The 19,113-nt window shown below is 38.8% G+C and overlaps 2 protein-coding genes across 3 annotated transcripts; both read right to left on the reverse strand.

Annotated features, from left to right (window-relative positions):
* Positions 1–1,091: 1,091 nt before the first annotated feature.
* LOC140952462 (transmembrane protein 45B-like) lies at positions 1,092–3,105 on the reverse strand. Its single transcript, XM_073401888.1, has one exon. The coding sequence runs from the start codon at positions 2,791–2,793 to the stop codon at positions 1,870–1,872; it is 924 nt and encodes a 307-aa protein (XP_073257989.1). The 5' UTR covers positions 2,794–3,105; the 3' UTR covers positions 1,092–1,869.
* Positions 3,106–6,552: 3,447 nt separating this feature from the next.
* On the reverse strand, positions 6,553–18,615 carry LOC140953113 (leupaxin-like). 2 transcript variants are annotated; one of them, XM_073402610.1, is made up of 7 exons: positions 18,447–18,615; positions 17,155–17,448; positions 12,565–12,687; positions 11,620–11,901; positions 9,412–9,710; positions 8,802–9,032; positions 6,553–8,132 (listed from the first exon to the last, which is right to left on the reverse strand). In XM_073402610.1, exons 1-7 carry the CDS (start codon positions 18,457–18,459, stop codon positions 7,866–7,868), a joined length of 1,509 nt encoding a protein of 502 aa, XP_073258711.1. In that variant the 5' UTR covers positions 18,460–18,615; the 3' UTR covers positions 6,553–7,865. The 2 variants fall into 2 exon arrangements, with proteins under 2 accessions (XP_073258711.1, XP_073258710.1); XM_073402609.1 differs by lacking the exon at positions 18,447–18,615 and having other exon boundaries at positions 17,155–17,759.
* Positions 18,616–19,113: the final 498 nt, after the last annotated feature.

Below are 19,113 nucleotides of genomic sequence, written 5' to 3' on the forward strand. Positions count from 1 at the left end.
TTCAAAATATTTACACGGCAAAACAAAACGGTAACTGAAAATAATTTATTGAATGATATTAAAGTTACTGTACATCATTTACTCGAAAAGTGCCAAAATTACGCTTTCTGTTTGTGTTGCGGTCGGTAAATTCGTTATGTCAGTGGTGGAAAGCCTGTCCGTTCTTTCTTTGTGTATGTTTTAAACTGTCAGGTTACTAAATCGTTCCTGGTTCATTCTTGAACGGAGCCATTTTTTTAGCCTCCGGGCAGTCGAAAAGGATCTTTCACCGGCTGCACTTGTTGCTGGATTTACGAGAATCAGCTCAAAGTATATTCGCCTGTAATAGTCTTGTGCGGTCAGAGGATATGTTGGCTCTCCAGTGCCAATTTCAATTCTTCTTGGCGCGCGAGTTCTCCTTGGTAGCAGCGGTCCACTCATGGAGGGATAGCTTTTACTTTTCAGTAAAACTCCATCATAAAATGATCATTTAAAAGACGTTATCCTCTGCTACGTTAGAAGCGAAAAAATATTTTACAATTGTAACGACTAATGCTTCATTCTGTCTATTTATCTGCGTGTTTGTCTTTGTCAGTAACTCTGGTCACTTTCGAATTAACGATTTTTTGCTATTTTTCACTCCGTTACTTTTGTTAAATTATTTTTTGTTTAATTTATTTTTATTCTTGCAAAAAAGTGGGGGGGCTAAAGCCCCCCCAGCCCCTCCCTCTGCGCGGTCCCTGAAAGAAGATGTAGTTATCATGAAGTGCGTATGAGCGTTGAATAGAGGGAAGCTATGTAATTAAAGCTTTAAAGAAACAAAGCCGCCCAACGATTATTTGACACAGGGCATACAAACTTAATCACAATAGAACACGCTATGAAAATGCAAATTGAGGGCGTTTTTCGCGCGTGAAACTATAGCGACTTGTGGGCGTCTTGCAACAAATTGGACCCAAATTTGCATGTTTATGATACTGTGATGCTTTTCGATCAAGATACACTTAAAAGTAAAAACGAGTTCTTGAGGGCTTAGCTTTTGTTTTGGGCAAGAGGGCCATCATACTGACAGAACGGAGGTTCTAGCTGGGAGGAAGTCAAATATTACTATGTCAACTTTAATCAACTCAATGCTATACTTAGTTTATTGAAAGGTCTATTTCTGTTAGAAGTAATACCTTGTGGTCTTTTTTGTTTTAATCTGCTTCAAACTGACAATGAATAATCCAGAATGTTGTACGTTAACTATAAACAGTTTACAATTCTGAAAAAACGTAGACTGAAGTACACAAACTGCTAAAAATTTAAACTAAAATTCATTCGAATCTATCAATAAAGGCACGCAAATTTTCTTGTCATATTATAACTAATTTCAGTTTATATGCCTGTTAATTTTTTTTTCTCTCTCGAAACAAATTTCAAGGTTTGTTTGAGGAGTCGAACTAAGCAATTCTCTTCTCACCTTATTGCAAAAAAAGAAAGGAGTCTTTTTCTAAGTTGTTTTATAGCGTTACAGATTGTAATTATGGTCATAAATTTATCTGCGGCTTCGTAGAGCGGAAAAATTCTCACTGATATGACCTTATGAATGGGTAATATATTCCATTTTGCTTCAACAGTTATTTTTGTTGACGAAGGGTGGTCTCATTAAACCGCAACTCGGCAATGGTTGTGTACGTGCATGTAGTCATTAACTGTGTATCGAGTTTTTACTCGCGCTACGCGAGTGCGTGTTGAACGTTTTCAGTCTGAAAATTACTCGAGCTAGTTGTAGCGGGATTGTTCGGTGGACTATTTACAGAACACCTGGTGTTACCATTGATAGCTATCTTTTTGTGCCTATGGGCAAGTAGCTGGCATAGATACTGTTTATGCAAATAAACAAGTGCACTATGATTCTGCTGGTGAATTATTGTATTGTCTCTGTGATTCTAAAGGAAAACTTTCTTCCTCCTCATCCGAGAGTAGTACATCTCGCAGCTGTTCTTGACGATCGTCATGATGAGGGTGAATTTTCCCACAACAAAGATGACATGCGACGAAGAGAACAAGCGCCACGCATACATAAATAAACAAATGCCAGCCGAAAGCAATCGACAAAAATTCTACATTGCGAGGACTATTCTCCCATGCGTTCGGTCCGTAGAGAACGAAGGCGATCTGGAAGAACCAACTGCCTTGGACTCCTGTTAAAATAGCCCGTATTAAGCTAAAAAGTAATTGATGTCGCCTTAAAAATGACTCCACTAAAACTACTGAAGCAGTTATGAAAATTAAAATGTAAAGAATGATGTGCAAACGCATACTGATTTTTGAATGTCCTTGAAGATGGAAATAAAACAAGAAACCCTCGATCCAAAAGCATGTAGACAGGATAATGTAATCGATCCTTGGTGGTAAAGGCGTTTTACCATGCCATAGGACAAGATCTATTATACCAGAAAGACTAAAGAAACAGTACATAACTGTGTGACTATGATTATTAATATGTTCGTCAACGAATTCTCCGTTCTCGTCGATCAAGATCCACGAGCCGTCAAGAAACAGTTCTCCAACAACGCCCACGATGCCCGACAGGACTTTGATGATAGGTTCTACCGGGATTCTAGACAAACATCGCCCAGGACAGGGGTACCACACGGACGATTCTGATTTCAATCGAACATATGAAGAACCGGGCGACCGAAGCAATCCGCGCCTGGACGACAGAGTTTTTGAATTGTTGCGGGCTTGAAGAAGCGGGCCCATGAACCACCAGATCGATAATAACAAAAGCATAGCTCCAGGAACCGCGTGACCAAGAAAATCTCCCATTATTTTCTCAACACCAGTACAGTTCCGGACAGTCTTGTCTAACAAGCTCCGTTCGGGTGGAGGGACAAAAGAACTACAGGCCACGGTTACTCTCACAGCTCACCACCATTAATATCACTTTTTTTCTGAGAATCATCCGATCGTTCCTATTTAAATGCCCTTTTACCGACCAATGTTCCACTTTCTCCAGACACACGCGATAGAATAATCGCAGGTTCTTCACTACCGCACAGATAAATTCCACAGTATCTTACATTTGATTGGCTCTCATTAAGTGGAGCTGCCAATCCCATTTGGCAGGGTCCTTTGACATTATTTTTAAATAATGTCAAAACTTCCGCTAGAGAAACTGTTACGCCGTGAAAGAAGATTGTGTTAAACTTTTTGGTGACAAAACAAGAAGTTATAAAAATTACGGCTCCGAGTACTTGTCGAATGATAAAATTTACTGACATACAGAGTGCATCCGTTCGAGGATCTGATAGCATTTGTTAAAATGAGAAACTTGACCTGATCATATGATGTATCGCCTAACTTTTAAGCAGATACCGTCACGTTCCGAAAGTAACGACCCCCGAAAGTAATGACTCTGATGACTCTTTGAAAGTAAGGATGAAATTTCACAAGTGTTAGCAAATCGCGAAAGTAGCGACCCTGGGTCCAAAAACCTGAAAAACAGGACTCTCCGTTTAAGTAATTTCCCTTTTTGCAAAAAATAATGGAAATCAGGATAGATAAAACAAGCTATCCCAAAATGACCCAAGGTTTATTTTTAACGATGATAATGACCTTTGACATCCAAATTCGAAAGGCAAAACAATTCCAAGAAAACCCTCAAAGTTAAATACTTTTTTTTTTCAGCCAGTAAGTACTGTTACCAAATCAACAACAGTACACGAAACTATAGGTGTGGATTTTGCTACCTGACTTGGAAGAGCACATGCACGACCGGCATGCTTTAGGTGCCCGCGAAAGAGGCGACCCTCCGTAGGTAGCGATAGAAAAAGACTGTTGATCAGAAAGTAAGTCCGAGGATCGTTAGTTCCAAAACTTATAAACGATAGCCTTTGACCTATAGTCAATGACCTGTCATCTTCCAAGTAGTAATAACTGAGTCACGGGATAGTCAGTGACAAGTAAGGTAGCGACTAGCTTTCGCTTGTCTCTGCTAGCGCTTGACCATTGTTAGGTAAATTTTAAAATGGTCGTCTACACGAAGATTTTAAGTAACATAAGACTTGAAGACTCAAGAGTGTACACCGTTGCCTGTTGTCTGGTTTTGTCTTTTTTCCTTCTTTTTGACTTTAAACACTTGGACTCTAGACCTTTAGTCTGAGGCACGTGATATCGCGTGATTCGGTGGTCACTCTTCCAAGTTTAGGGCTCTTTTATGAAACTTTCAAAAACCTTTCGCCTTGATGGTTTAGGTTTACTTTTGACTTTAGATAAATACCCGGGAGCACTCAACAAAGTTTGATTGGGGGAGGATCCACCCTGAGGTTTACCCTTTTATATAATGCAAAATTAAGGTAAAAAAAACACTGCAAAAACCTTGTACGATCTATCTTGCTCAACTCACTCACTCACTTGGTCGCCCGAAGGCGGGCAACCACTAGATCTTTCCTCTTATCAGCCATCAGTGCATCAATCTCACTTGCTTCAAATGCCCCAGTATCCCTCTTAAGAGTGTCAATATAGGTAGTATTCGGTCTTCCTCTCCCGCGATGGCCATGTATGGGCTCCCAAAGGACTAATTTCTGGGTACTTAGCTCTGGATGGCGATAACAGTGTCCCGCAAGTTGTAGCCTACGAGAGGCGATTTTGTTGCTGACTGCTGGTAGATCTCCGTACAGTTGTTGGTTTGGTATGTGGCTGCTCCAGTGGATGTTTAAAGCTTTTCGCAGCATCCTAGTGTATGTTCCATCCAACGACTTTTCTTGTGCTTTTGACAGAGCCCAGCTCTCGCACCCATAAAGTAGGATTGATTCGATGGTGGCTATGAAGAATCTGATTTTCAAATCTTTACTCGTATTGGACTTCCATATTTTCGTCATACCATTCAAAGCTCTCCAAGCCTGCGCTTTCCTTATGCTGATGTCTTTTTCTGAGTTATCAACCCATGACCCTAAATATTTGAAGTCATCCTTCCATTCCAGATAAGTGCCATCAAATGTATGTAAAGGTGTTGGATCATCAATGTTATAAGCAACTGATTTTGTTTTCTTAGCATTCAGTACAAGGCCAACTTTCTTGCACTCTTTTTCAACTGTTAGCAGTAATTCCTGAGCTTGAGCTATTTCATCCGACAGTAGTGCTATGTCATCTGTGTCTTCTTGATCTTCGAGGGGTGATGGTAAATCCCAACTCTTCTTCTTTCCCAGCCATAGCTTTTCTCATAGCTTTTCTCATAGCATTTTCTCCTGCTCAACGTCGGATCCAAAAAGATTGTGATCAGTCAAAATATATCAAATTGAAAACGTTACAGTCATGAAGACTTTTGCAGGGACTGATCAAACAACGTGAAATAGAGTTTAGTTGTGATATTTCGACTGGCCAATACCAGTCTTCATCAGTTTTATTGAGATATCACTAATTTTCAGAAATATATATGAAGTAAAATAATGACCTGAAATTACATATAATATGACGTGGTATGAGGTGGCTTCTAAAAAGACAAGATAACAAAAAATAAAAGATATACTATATATAGTTACAGTTCATCACGTTTATTAATGCCCAGAGGCTCAGTTGTCTTAATTCTGTGGATAAGGTGGGCTTCGCGTGCTTTCCTGAAAGAATCACGCCCATTTTTAAGTTTTTCAATAGGAATCAAAAGCATACGATTGTCGGAATGATTGCTGGTTAGAAAGTGTTCTGAAACTGCAGTATGGACGTAATTACAAGCAGGGTTGAATATAGGTCGTCTGTGTTCATTAAAACGGTCTTTGAGGTGACGTTTAGTTTCTCGAATATATTGTAGATTACACAGGTGACATTGAATCAAGAAGATAACATTAAAAGTTTCACAAGTGATACGAGATTTGATGTGGTGGGTCTCACCGGTAGAAGGAAAAGTGTATTGATTACGGCCATGTTCAATATAGGGACAGGTGGTGCAATTCCTGTTGTTGCACCGAAAGGAACCGGGGGTGGCTCGGGAGTTACTGGTATCGGTACTGTTAGTTAACTGGGCTCTAAGGATGTCGCTAATATTTTTACAACGGCGATAAGCTACTAACGTAAGGTTTTTAAAAACCGTGATTTCAACAACGATCTGATGAGTACAGCACGTTAAAATGCTTGTGAATGATAAGCGCAGTTTGCAAGGTCAGGTAATGCTGGATTATAAGTAATGACGGAAGGGGTGGTTACTGGGTGGTTTCATCAGATCGTTGTAGAAATGTTTTTAATTCGTCCTCTAGTCTCTGTCCCTTACTGCGCATGCTGGCTTGACGGGACGAGGCCGCTGGTCAAGGGGAACGAAGACGCTGGCTACGAGGGTGGTCACGAGCTCAGATATTAGTTAATGCGCATGCTCCCATCAAAGATGGTACCGTTTTCAGTTAATTTTCGCGTGAACGGGCAAAACCGACTCAAAAAAGCAACGCGTGGACGCGGATTTGATTGTAACGGGGGAAAGCTCTCCGTTTATAAACAAAAACAGATACGTATGGACGTGGCCATGGTTGTTCCCTTCCCGCAAATAATCAAAACCATGCACCAATAAATTAATGCAGAAAAAGGAGAATACAACTTCCGTATGCTTTGAAATGCGTTTAATCATTTACCTGTACGGTATAATATTAAAGGTCGGCTTTTAAGATAGTGCAATGATAACTATTATAACGATAATTTATATTTTAACATTGGAAGAAAAAGAAGCATATAACCCTGAAGCGTATAACTCTGTTGGAGAACCAATCACAATTTACTTCCTAATAAGGAATTACTGATACGCGAGACTGTCGCATGAGTGCTTAGGAAAATCTTGTATCGCGATGTAAACGAAGCGCTACAAAGGGAAATTACAGTCATAATCGCAGTCATATGCTTCTGAAAGAATTGACACTACATGTAAGCAACATGTACTGCAATGAAATTTTTTGGGTTCTTGCACCGCCCTTTCGCCTCCATTTTCAGTCGGCCTGAAATTATTATAATTACATGCATTATTCTAGAAAATCTTCGTAAATTATCATCAATAGGACCCCACGAAACAGAGCCTCCTTTTATCTTATTCTCGATCGACTGCGCTAAAACCGAGCAAGTGAAATTAAAGAAAAGCTCTGCTAGCAGGTTGCTTCTCTAGCAGCTCAGATGGCCAAACACTGGCTACTGAAAACCGATACTGGTCAATGTTGGCATGTTATTAAAACCCAAGTAACTTAGCTTAAATTTGTTTTCATAAAAATGTCTTTGAATCTCTCTTAAAAACTTGAACAGTTCTTTGTAATAATAATTTTCACGCACTTTTTTGATACAGATTGTACCTCATTAACGGTGTCTTGTGACAACATCTGATTTTGTTTGCAGTTACATGCAATTTAACTTAGATAACCTCCTTTCTTAATTGTCATCACATTGCTTTGGGTGCCTAGACAATTTGGCCGGATGGATCAACCAAAAATTGCCAGCCGTGAAAGCGGTGTTATGTCCAGGGAATGGCTCTTAACAACAGCACCCCGGAAGTCATAACTAACCACTATCCAGAAAATATGGACCTGTAAATCTGTGTATGTTTTTGGAGGCACTGTAACAAATTAATAGCATAACTGCAGCAGGAAGGAATAGCGAGGAAAATTTGTGTAATTATTCTAAACTTCACGTTTTCACTGTGAAATCACTGTCCCCACTTCGAGATTAGGTTATCATAACAGTGACTCATAATACTATGACAGTTAAAATATTATTTGCATCCCTTGAAAAAATGTCCTCGACTCTATGATTTGATTGTTTTCTTCAAAATTCTCGAATCAAAACAAATAGCTGTTCACATAGAAATGAAACAAACAAAAACAAAATAAAATAGAAAGTAGCTGCAGCAGCTTGATGACCACGGTTGACTCCTCTTTTTACCCAAAGAGTTTTATGAAGCATGGATGGCAATAAGGTTTATCATTCTGTTCTTTGAAGGTGCCTTTGTTAAGTTGCTTAAGGCAGAATGCGCACACAAAGTGCTCAGGGTGAAATTTACGATGCATGGCTGTAATGCATCGGCCAGTGATGGGTTTTTGACAACTGTAGCACAGAGTGCCACGTCGAGAATGGTAGTGCATCTCACAGTACGGCCGACCATCATGCTCAAAGAAACTTCCTCCAGGAAAAGCTTGATGACATTCCTGCAAAGGAGGAGAAGACCAAAGATTAACTTCGAATAATTTTCCAGCTGAATTTTCTGCGTCATAATGCGGTTAAGGTCTCACAGTCTCACTTTCTGCACTAAAGAAGACATACATACATGGAGAATGCTTGTTTTCATTTTAGCCATCGCCACAAACAAAAAAATACCCCCGCGATTTCCCAATAGGAGTCAAACTATGACTTTAAGACTGGAAAATCGAAAGGTGGCATATTGACGATGATATAAATGAGATGGTGTAGTTTCTAATCACCGTAAGTGAAAACATGTACTTAAATAATGTTGCATAAGTGCCTTTACCCACACACAAAATGCTCCTGTAGCTGAGTTATGACGGAGATATCAAACAATTTTAACCAGGGATCACTAACCATCATAATTTTCTGGTGATTCTTAAAACAAATTGATTTTGAATCCTTGCCATCTGTTGCAACATATGAGAGGAAACAGCGCCAGTGTCCAAATGTACATATAGTCTTTAACAACAAAATGGGCCCATTATTTTTGGAATTCAATGGATGCAAATCACATTTTAGCCTCTTGCAATGATAGCTGCAAATAGCCAGCCTGACATAGTCCCTTCAACACTGATGAGGTGACGTAAAAATTGCTGGTAAAGTGCAAAGCGGCAAGTATCATTATAACTCACCGCGCACACAAAGCATTCTGAGTGCCAGTGTGCACTAAGAGCAGAGATGTAGTTATCCATTATAGGCTGACCACACCCTCCGCAGCGAGGTGCAAACATAGCATAGTAATCTTCTCGGCAGAAAGGCTTGCCATCTCTCTCATGAAAACCAGAGTCACCAAATGGCCGGCCACAGCTGGCACATACAAAGTGTTCTGGATGCCAAGTCTGGTCAAGTGCTGTCACACAGGACTGCAAAAGAAGCATAAGTTAAATGTTTGCACCGATAACCCATAATTTTAACTCTTTTGTAAGACAAAGTTCTAAAATCTCATGCATCTGCTGCTGCTCAAATTTAACTGCAGGTTAATTTTGATTAAACCTAGATTGATTAACAATTTCCTTTAACACGTAGCTCTAGTAGACAAACCAAATATTGAGAATCAACCTGGGAAGGAAATTTTTAACCTGAAATCAAATTTGACCTGTAATATATCCACAAGGATGAACCTCTGAAGGGCCAGGATTTCATTTGAATGGTCACACCATACGATTTTGTAGACAGACTCAAAAGTTTGTATTCTATATGCACATGCCTTCAAACAAGAAACAAGAAAAATAAAAAACTTACATCTAGGATAGGACCACTACAGTAAGCACATCTTGGAGCAAATTGTTCATGGTAATCTCTTTCACAAAAAGGCCTTCCATCCCGTTCAAAAAAGTTAGCAGCACCTAAAGGTACTTCACAAGTAACACACGTGAAATGCTCAGGATGCCAAGTACGACCCAGTGCCGTACAAACTTGGCCTATGATTGGTTTGCTGCAGGCTGCACATTCCCCCTTCTTTGTTGTGCTGACTCCCTGTCTGGTCATATCAGACTGAAGTGTTCCTAACATGGAGTCTAGCTGGCTTACTTTGCCAACACCTAAAAGGTTTTAAAATAAACAAATAAATGTTCAATACACACAACATGAATTAATGGGACAGCAAAAATAATTCATTTTTAAAGGATCATTAAAATAAGCAATGTCTTTTTGAATTCACTAAATAAAGGATATTTGTCAAAGATTGAAGAAGCAGTCAGAGCAAAAATGGGGAAAACCCTTTTCTAGCATTCTACTTTACGGGCATAAGAATATTTACATTACCATCCACTGAAAATACATCTGACATTCTTCCCATCTAATGATAAAGTAAATAGAGTGCAACCTATCCTTTGGGACAAATCTATTTCAAGGGACACCTCAATTCAGGGGACACATTATTTGGTCCTGGAAAAATGTTCACATAATCTTTATATCTGTTCCTCCATGGAAGGGGTGCGTCAGGGGAAAAATGACACTTTTCTGGCTCCTGAAACCCAGGTTTACACTCCATTCAGACGACACCTTAGCACTCAAAACATGACCGACCACAAAAAAGGTTGATAAGTTTCAACCTCGTTCCCAGGGTTCTCTCCTACCCGCCCCCATGGAGCGAGAGAGAGAGAGACCCTGGAAAACGCTGGTCACGTGTCTCCCAGAATCTGGGAGATTACAAACAAACGATTTGAGGGAGGGGCAGGTAACTGTGAGATTTGTCTCTACAGAGCGTAGACAGGTCAGTGCAGCCATGAAGCTGTGTAATTGACCTGATCTTGAATGCCGAAAATAATGCACAAAATCCTTTGACAGCAAAAGCCTAACTTCCTGCAGAATATCTGGATGTTGATGGGATGTTTATCAGCGATACTTTCATTTGGCACATGCAACGGAAATCGCGGAGGATTCACCGTTTGTGCAGTCAAAAATCATTTAGGTATCCTGGTCTGCCTGGTAGTAGTATACATACCGAAACGGACTAGATTTGAATTGCCGTAGCTATGTTGCTGAGGCCACTTTAGAAAACAAATGTACAGTATCTGCATGTGTTTTTAAGATTACTTTTATGCAGGTTATGTTGTCTGTTTTGTCTCTGTTTATACTATTTCCTGTTGTCTTCCACGTTGCGTGGTATATAATTATTTTTATCTTTGATCTATTAACCACTTTTCTATTGCCGCATCATAACAAAGGTTAGGGGTGGAAAATGCTGACATTTTAGGCCATTGCTTTCCTTGAAGTCACTAGATCTAAAATATTATTTTGATCGTAAATGTATTAACTGAACTCCTTGCTCTCAATTTAACTGCCATGTTTTGTCCCGGGGGTTTTTCACGCCGAATCGCTAAGACCGCAAATGGTGTAGGTTTATTTGGCCCGATTACCAGCCGCTGTCAGACAAACATTGAAACTTTTAATATAGAAGTTCAACATACAGGGATTTTACCTTTAAAAAATAAACTCGCTTGTGTATAACTCAAGCTCATAGATTTTTAGCGATTGGTGTCATCGGTTAAACCAGCGACAACACTAGTTTTTGATCCCTTCTCTGGTAATACACTTGTTTATCTGTCTGATGATAGTTCTGTTTAGGCAGAAGTTTCACTTAGTTTCAGTTACAGTTCTAGTAGGGTTAGAAAATCTACCCTGCTGTTGCAATCACTGCGTGAACGTTGTGAATAATCCAGACAAAAAAATGCCATTAAAATGTTGCAGGCATTCCACGACATCACACAGTGGTTCGAATGTTTCACAGATCTAAACCTGTTTAAATATGCATTCAATGTCATTCAAAACTGGAACAAGGATGCTTTAAAATTTATTTCACTCGATGTTGCATAATTTTTGTTGTTGTTGCAGTTAGGGTCGAAGGAGATGAAAGTAGCCGTCAAAGGATGGCTAACTGGCCAGCGGTTCTGGCTACCGGCCCTTATTGACAGCCCTGATCTCAAGGAACACTGCTTTATAACTTACTTGGAGAGGGTGGTTTAGCCTTACTGGGCTTGGCATAATCTCCACTTAACCTTGCTTGAGCTGGTGTGGGAGCAGCAGACACATTTACTTTAAAATCTGACAGGGATGCCATCAAGTCATCCAGCTCCTTAGTTGCTGTTGAGGCTGTACGTGACTGTCTGCTGTCCAGATCTCTTGCACGCTGTAGCTGGCTATTTTGTGCAGAGGGTGTTATAATGTGTGTCACAGAGGTCTTGGGGCTGTCGAACCCATTTCGTTCACCACCACTAAAACGTTTTTCAGCTAGAAGAATAGTATGCACAAAACAAACAATAATATTAGAGCAGGAGGTCAAAGAAAAGTGTGCATGCTTGCAGGATTTGGTATAATAATGCCATGAAGGGTCACTTTTTAAGGTCAGAAATGGGTAATCATTAACTGTTATGTCTAAACAGACCTTTATCAACCTGTATAGCTTACTGTGTTTTGTGCTGTGTATTATGTATAACCTGTGTTAGAAGGGAGAACACAAATGAATGGTACTGCAATACCGTGAAAGATCTTCTTTTACAGAATATATATACTGTCAGCAAAAAGAATAAAAACCCAAATTCTGCGGCCAGATTATACCACAATACTGCACATCAGCTTTAAGCTCAAAACCGCAATACCATAAACACTAATGTTCAACTGCCGGTACTTTACATGTAGTAAAATAGAAAATGATTAAGGAAAAGGTTATAGATGAAATTTAAGGCAAAGATAATCATGTGCTTAGCAAAAGGGAGGGAATGCTAACACAGAATGTATATGGATGAATATAGAAATAATTGCAAAAGGTTTGTACTCGGGCATCATTTCAAAAGTAGGTTGAGTATAATCGTCCGCGTGAACATACTCCTGAATAGCACTCATATAAATGATAATATAACTATAATATTAAATTATAACTAATATAATTATTACCTGACTGGGTTTCATGTTGAGAAACTGGTGAAACAGGACCCTTATAACTTGGTGGTCGACCATTAATAATTGTATTTTTTGGAGATGGCGAAGTTTGACTTGCTCTTGGTGATTCTCGTCGAGCTGTATGAGACAGAGTAATGGAAATAAACACCTTAAACCATTTCAAGAGACCACATGTACAGTTTATACAACTTCAGTCAATTTTAGTACTAACCAAATAAAAAATTGGCCATAGAATTGATAGAAGTATAAAAATATAATACTTTGCTTCACACCAAAGCAAAATACACACAGACAAAAAATAATAGTAGAGAAAAGCCTAATGGACACAGGAATGAGGTCAACTACTTGTACTTGGAGTACAAGAAAATGAATTCCTTGAAAAGTATGCATGGTGGAAACAATTTTTAAATTTACACTTTTCAAGGGCTATAGATATAATTAGTTATCTGTAATAACACCAAACACAATTACAGGAGCCCAAGAAAATAAATTTCAAGTTTCACAGGAATTGTAAAAACACAGGTAAAATGTTTGTTGAGTAAGATTTCATTTTGTGAAATTTAAAGCTTTTGAAATTTGTATTCTCAAGTTCTCATATGAAATTTTCTTTGGTGTTATTACATAGAACTAATTACATCTATAGCCCTAGAAAAGTGTAATAAAGAATGCATTATACTAGGGCTGTCAACCCCCCACGTCATCAAATATTGAGAATTGGTAGGGAAGGAATGATAGATGACGTCATATCGCATGACAAATGACGTCATTTGTGCCAAAAATGCTTGTTGATTCCGACCGACGTATATAGCGCATAAGCAGTTGATATTTAGCCATATTATTGCTTAAATTACAGTGGCATGCCAGAATGTTAGAGGAAACGTTCCATGTTAACAGCAGCTCAAACAACGCAAAATATTTCAAATTTTATGGTCGGAAAGTCCAGTCTACAAGAAATAACATCTTTGGCGATTATCCGGAAAATATCAGACTCTAATCTGGAGTCCGGGAGATACAGTTCAAAATCTGGAGTCTCCCCGATTATTTGGGAGAGTTGACAGCACTGTTATAATTTAAATTATTATGGTACAGAACAAGGAGAAAATTCAAATTACTCAATTTCCTAATGGATTCTGTATTAAACTTATTATACAAAGGCAAGATACATGGCCAACAAGAGAAGACATAAATATACACTTTTCTTTAGAAGGAGCAGGTCCAGTTAGGGGAAATTCAAACAACTGCTGGGTCCACAGGAAAATCCGGAACAATTTGATTTGTGCAAATACCACAAATATAATTAAACTACATGTAAGCACTTTTTTCAAATACATAATTGGCAACAGAATTAGCAGATGGATAAAAGGTGTTTTGAAGGCACCTGACGTCATTGCATCTTTAAGCTTTAATACACCCTTTCTTGTTTGGGGAACCTATGGGATGACTTCACAAGACCAACTGCAAAGATTGCAGCAGCTGGGCATGGTTCTGACATTCTCAGATTTTGACACTGATGCTGGCCAATTGTTGGAAATTTTGGGAAGGAAAAATCTTGACTACCAACAAAACATTCAAAAGAAGCAGCGGCCTAAGTACAGGTCACATTCCACAGGTCAAGAGTACAATAATTCACTTCTCCATCAATAAATTACTAAACCACAAATATTCCCCTCGATCTAGAAGGGCATTCTGTAAAAAGATTGGCACTAGGAGACACTTTTGGTGCTGCCTTTTTATCTGTGTCATGGTGACCAGCTGTACTTTGCTGACTATGACCTGTGGAAAGTGACTTGTGTATCAGACCCACCAAAATACAAGCTACAACCTGAGGGACTCCCAGAACAAACTTAAAGTTTGATTTCCCCACACAAATTATTTCAAAACAGTTTAGTTGTTATGGTGGTACCACACTGTGGAATAGCCTTCCTTGCAAGGCATGCCACGCGGAGTCTGTTGGGTTGTTCAAACGAGCAATTAGCAAAGCTCTTCAACACACAGCATTCATGGATGGTAAGCAGCTTAATAGTTAAAGTTATAAATGTGTAGTCATAGTTCAAGGTCTTTTTGAAACTAGCTGTTGAACTGCCTATGTAAATTAGTTTATCTGTCTATAAAAATGTTGAGGTTACTGGATTGAGTTGGGATGATCTAAGTTGGGATTGATAAACTAATTCAGACCCTCAATCCCACCCACAGGCTTGACTTCACCAAGATGACAGCTTTCCTCAATCAGAATTAATATACTTTATCTGAATATCTTAGTCATCACCCATGGTATGGCAGTGGAGAACAGGTTACCCCATGGTCACACAATCTCAGGAGAGAACTGCAAACCAACCCAGGTCAGGCTCCTCATTCTAATTCAAGGATGGACTCCTCCATTTTAAAACAATGGCCTTCTTCAATTGGTTCTTGATGGTAAGTTGTGGATGGAACTTTATTTTATGTGTTGATATGGTGCCTGTTTCCTTACAAAGTTTAAAGGCAGGGCCTGATCTTTCTTTGCTCAGTGGCTGGAGGTTCACAATAATATTCTCTCCACTTTTCGACAAAGACATTTGATTGAGGCCTTTGAATTCAGTGTACAGCTGTGGAAATTTGGTCAAACATCACGTAACCACCAGATTACAAAAACATAACCACCCATAACAACATCCCCTCTGCACTTGTGACGTCATCAGTTTTAATGGTCATGGAGAATTTGGACATCTTACGGGTACAGGAGGAAAGAAATCCTTCAAACCAAGACTGAATGACCATGGTTCAGGTTCAGTCACAGAGGCCAAAGAAAAATGCAAAACAAACATGTGAATTTGACCCGAAATCTGCCTTCTGCGCATACACCAGAAAAAGAATAAAGGCAGCAATAGTACTCAACTTTTGAACAGTTCTTTGGTCAGTTTTCATTCTTTATGGTTTGACTAGCTTCCAAAGCCATATTAAATATTTCTGCAAAATCTTCACAACCAAATGGGTTAACATCAAATTTTACAAACAATAATCTCATAACAGAAAACAAATCAGATCTTGCAGTGGCCTAGTTGTATATGAAGGCATATTAAATTATGCAAATCACTTTTGTGTAATTTCTGAGGCCACATATGAAGCATATGTGAAATTAACGAAACTTACACTACACTCAATGTCTTGCTGAAGAATTAGAAATGTCAACAGTTACCCTGTATTATCTTACAGGAACCATTCTGTTCAAAGATACTGTTTCTAATCCAAACAGGATGAGCAAAGTGAGTTTCACACCAGGGTGTGTTTAATTAGTTGCTTTGTAGTTACTGAGACTCTTGAAAACCACAAGCATTTAATAAACAAAAGATTTTGCATAATGGCCTTCTCTTGCTCTAGCATACCCAATTTTGCACTTACTGTTATTATTGACAACCCTGAATTTGCACATAAAAAAATATGGCTGTAATGGCAAGAATGTGAGGATCATTGCATGAAATTAAATGGAAATTACGCTACAAATACAAGTTAAAGTGTGGAGAAACATGTTTTTCATTCTCCCACCAGGGGGTAACATCAAACACAGGCTTCTCTACAACTTTATTCTTCAAAAATTATATGTGTAGGTAACTGCAAAGCATATTCTTGGCAAATGTTTGAAAATATGACTTTAAACTGGCTATCAACTTACAAAACTACCGCGGTATTTAGATTCACATTTTGACCAATCACAAGTTTGAAACTTTACAGCAACTCCAAAAAATCTTTATTACTTTTTTCAATTTTTTCTCCGTTGTGTTCTTGACCGCACTCGTAGTAAATTACAAGAGAAGTTTTAGTTTGCAAATTTATGCTTCAAAGGCAATGGAACCAGCTGCCATTAAAAAAAACTAGGGGAAGTTTAAACAGATTTACACCAGCATTAACAAAAGATGCTAACAGCCATGAAATAAATGTAAAAATTCATCAGTGTACCGGAAAATCAAAAGGAATATTTCTCCCACATTAAATCGCAAATTGTACAATATTGACAAGACGAAGTACGTGTATTTGCACCGTGGATAAAATGGGCAAACAATTTCTTTACTTTACAGTGTGCGGACTTTAATTTGGGAGCAAGTTTTAATCGTCTTGAATGAATGGAAACAAAGCGCGTGCCCAACGCGCGATATAAAGGAGAAAACAATTTCGAATATTCCTGCTTTTCTTCGGTGAGGCAAATTCATCGTAAGCCAATAATCTACAGTTTTAAAAGAAACGATACAAATCAAAGAAAATGTACCACAAGCCGACATGAAAAGCGGATTAAATTCAACAGACAAGATCTTAAATTTCAGCACGTTTAACTTTAAGGGTGAAGCAAAAAAATTGATTTCAATCGATATTTCTTAGCTACAGCTTGAGCTTGGTTTGGAATTTAATCATATATATAGAACGCCTACTAAAACAGTCATTTGATTCATTTGATTAATAGAAATTTACCTTCATGTTTTTTTTTACATTTTATATATCCCAAAAAATTTATATACCCCCAAAAATGGAACCAGCTCTGATTCTATGGGAAACTGAATGGACAGATTAAAATTCTAAAAAATATATTTACTAAAATCGATAAGCGCCACTTACCTGGTGATTCAGATGGCGAAGGATAGTGTAATGGGTTACTCAAATTTTCTAACAAACTGTCCAACTCCGAAAGGTTCTGTCCCAAGCTTGATGACGGTACAGGCGGGGGAAACAAAACATCGTCCTTTGAAATTGGTACACGAGGATCGAGTGCTTCAAAGGAGGGTGGAGGGGGGAGCGGAGGAGGAAGTTCCTCAGGCGACTCTCTACCATTCGCAGTTTGTCTTCCTCGAGCTTCAACCGGCGACGTAGAAATCGTAGGGCTTGTGGCTTGAAGATCCGCTAACAGTGCATCTAAAAATTCAATATTTTGTCTCAGTTTTTCTTCAATCGACGGTTTTCTCGTCCTTCCAGGCATGCTTATATTCTAAATTTCCTCAAGATCCCTTTTCGATCGAAAAAGTTGTCTGTCTTTGCGCTTATAATTTTTTCATTTCAATTCTATTCAATGCGTCGTTCTACCGCGTGTCTTTGATGACATATGAAACATGCTGTCGAATGTATGAGCCACCATTTGGCTCACCATTGCACAATAAAATCACACAAAACGATATAAATAATTCACGAGTATATTGACATCTGTTTGGAGCACGAATGTTTTGATTTCGTTGCGTGAATTCACCAACAGGCGTTGAGCGCGCGCGATCACTCGCTCAGCTCGCAAACCACAAATGACAGCATAAAAAATAGCTACAATTGCGATGACAAAAAAATTTTAAAATATGCCGAATCGCTAATGACATTGGACGTCAAGGTGTGAGGCTTGTTTAAAATCAGTGACTTTGCAATCGCCCGTAGTTGTGACGAACATAAGAGTTAAGACGGAGCGTTGAGTGCTGGAATCTGTGCTATGAAGACTTATTTTCATAGGAAAATCGGTAAAGATCGGAATGCTGATATCAGCGTTTCTCGAGTTCAAACGCAATACAAGAAGTTTACTGTGGAACTTCAGGTCAAACAAATACCTCAAACAGACAATAACGCGGTAAAACTAGTAATTTCGAGCCCTGGACTTAGCTTAATTAACAGCTCGCCTGGGTTCGAAGTTCCTTAGCTATTTAGCGCTCTAACTTTTCGAATCAACGTGACTAAACTTTCAACGAGCTTTTTCAGCTAATATTCCAATAAAAATTCTTACATTGTTTACAAGGTTAACCAAACCAACAGCTAGGTTGAATTATGACAATTACGGAGATCAGAATCTCGAACAGGTTTCGCATGAAACACTGTGTATGAAATGAGCAAACCAAATTACTACACAAAAAAATACAAATATGATCGATCAGACATACCTAGGTCATCCATAGTAACTTGTCGACACAACTAGAATAATTAGCAACTCCCTGTACGCTTACAACTGTCACAAAAATGAGCCTCAGCGTCTTCAAACATCACAAATGAAAGAACATTTTCTGCTGCAGTTCCTTTACAATTATCGTCTGGCGTCGGATACGTTCGTGAAGGGATCGGGTATCTTCCTCTGTCAATCAACTGCACGAGTATGACGAGTATGCAAATAACTGGAATTCCGATCGCAATCCATAGTCATATATGGAAAATACCGGAAGTTGGGTGTATGCTGTCTTACGATTCGTGACGTAAGGTCGATTACGTAAATCGTTAGAAAACAATAAATCCGTTGTTCTAATTTGGTTCTCAGTTTAAAAGGAAAGGCAGCTTTTTGCTAAAGAAGAACGTTTTTATTTATACGACCACGTTGTATTTATTACGGATGGGGGCAGCATCGGATTATGATTGTCATCAGGAGCCGAACTATTATATAAATTGCAAATATAAATTTGAAAAAACTTTGACTGTTATCACGACACAGGTTTAAATTTTCTTAACCTCGGTACCGGGGTAAATTCCGCGTATTTCCTTAGCCTGTTCCAGGCGTTCCGATAGTAGAACGAGGGAGAAAAATTCAAGAAGAAAAAAAGAACGAGGGGAGACTAGACG

Source organism: Porites lutea, chromosome 11 (assembly GCF_958299795.1).
Source record: "Porites lutea chromosome 11, jaPorLute2.1, whole genome shotgun sequence".
Taxonomy (NCBI): domain Eukaryota; kingdom Metazoa; phylum Cnidaria; class Anthozoa; order Scleractinia; family Poritidae; genus Porites; species Porites lutea.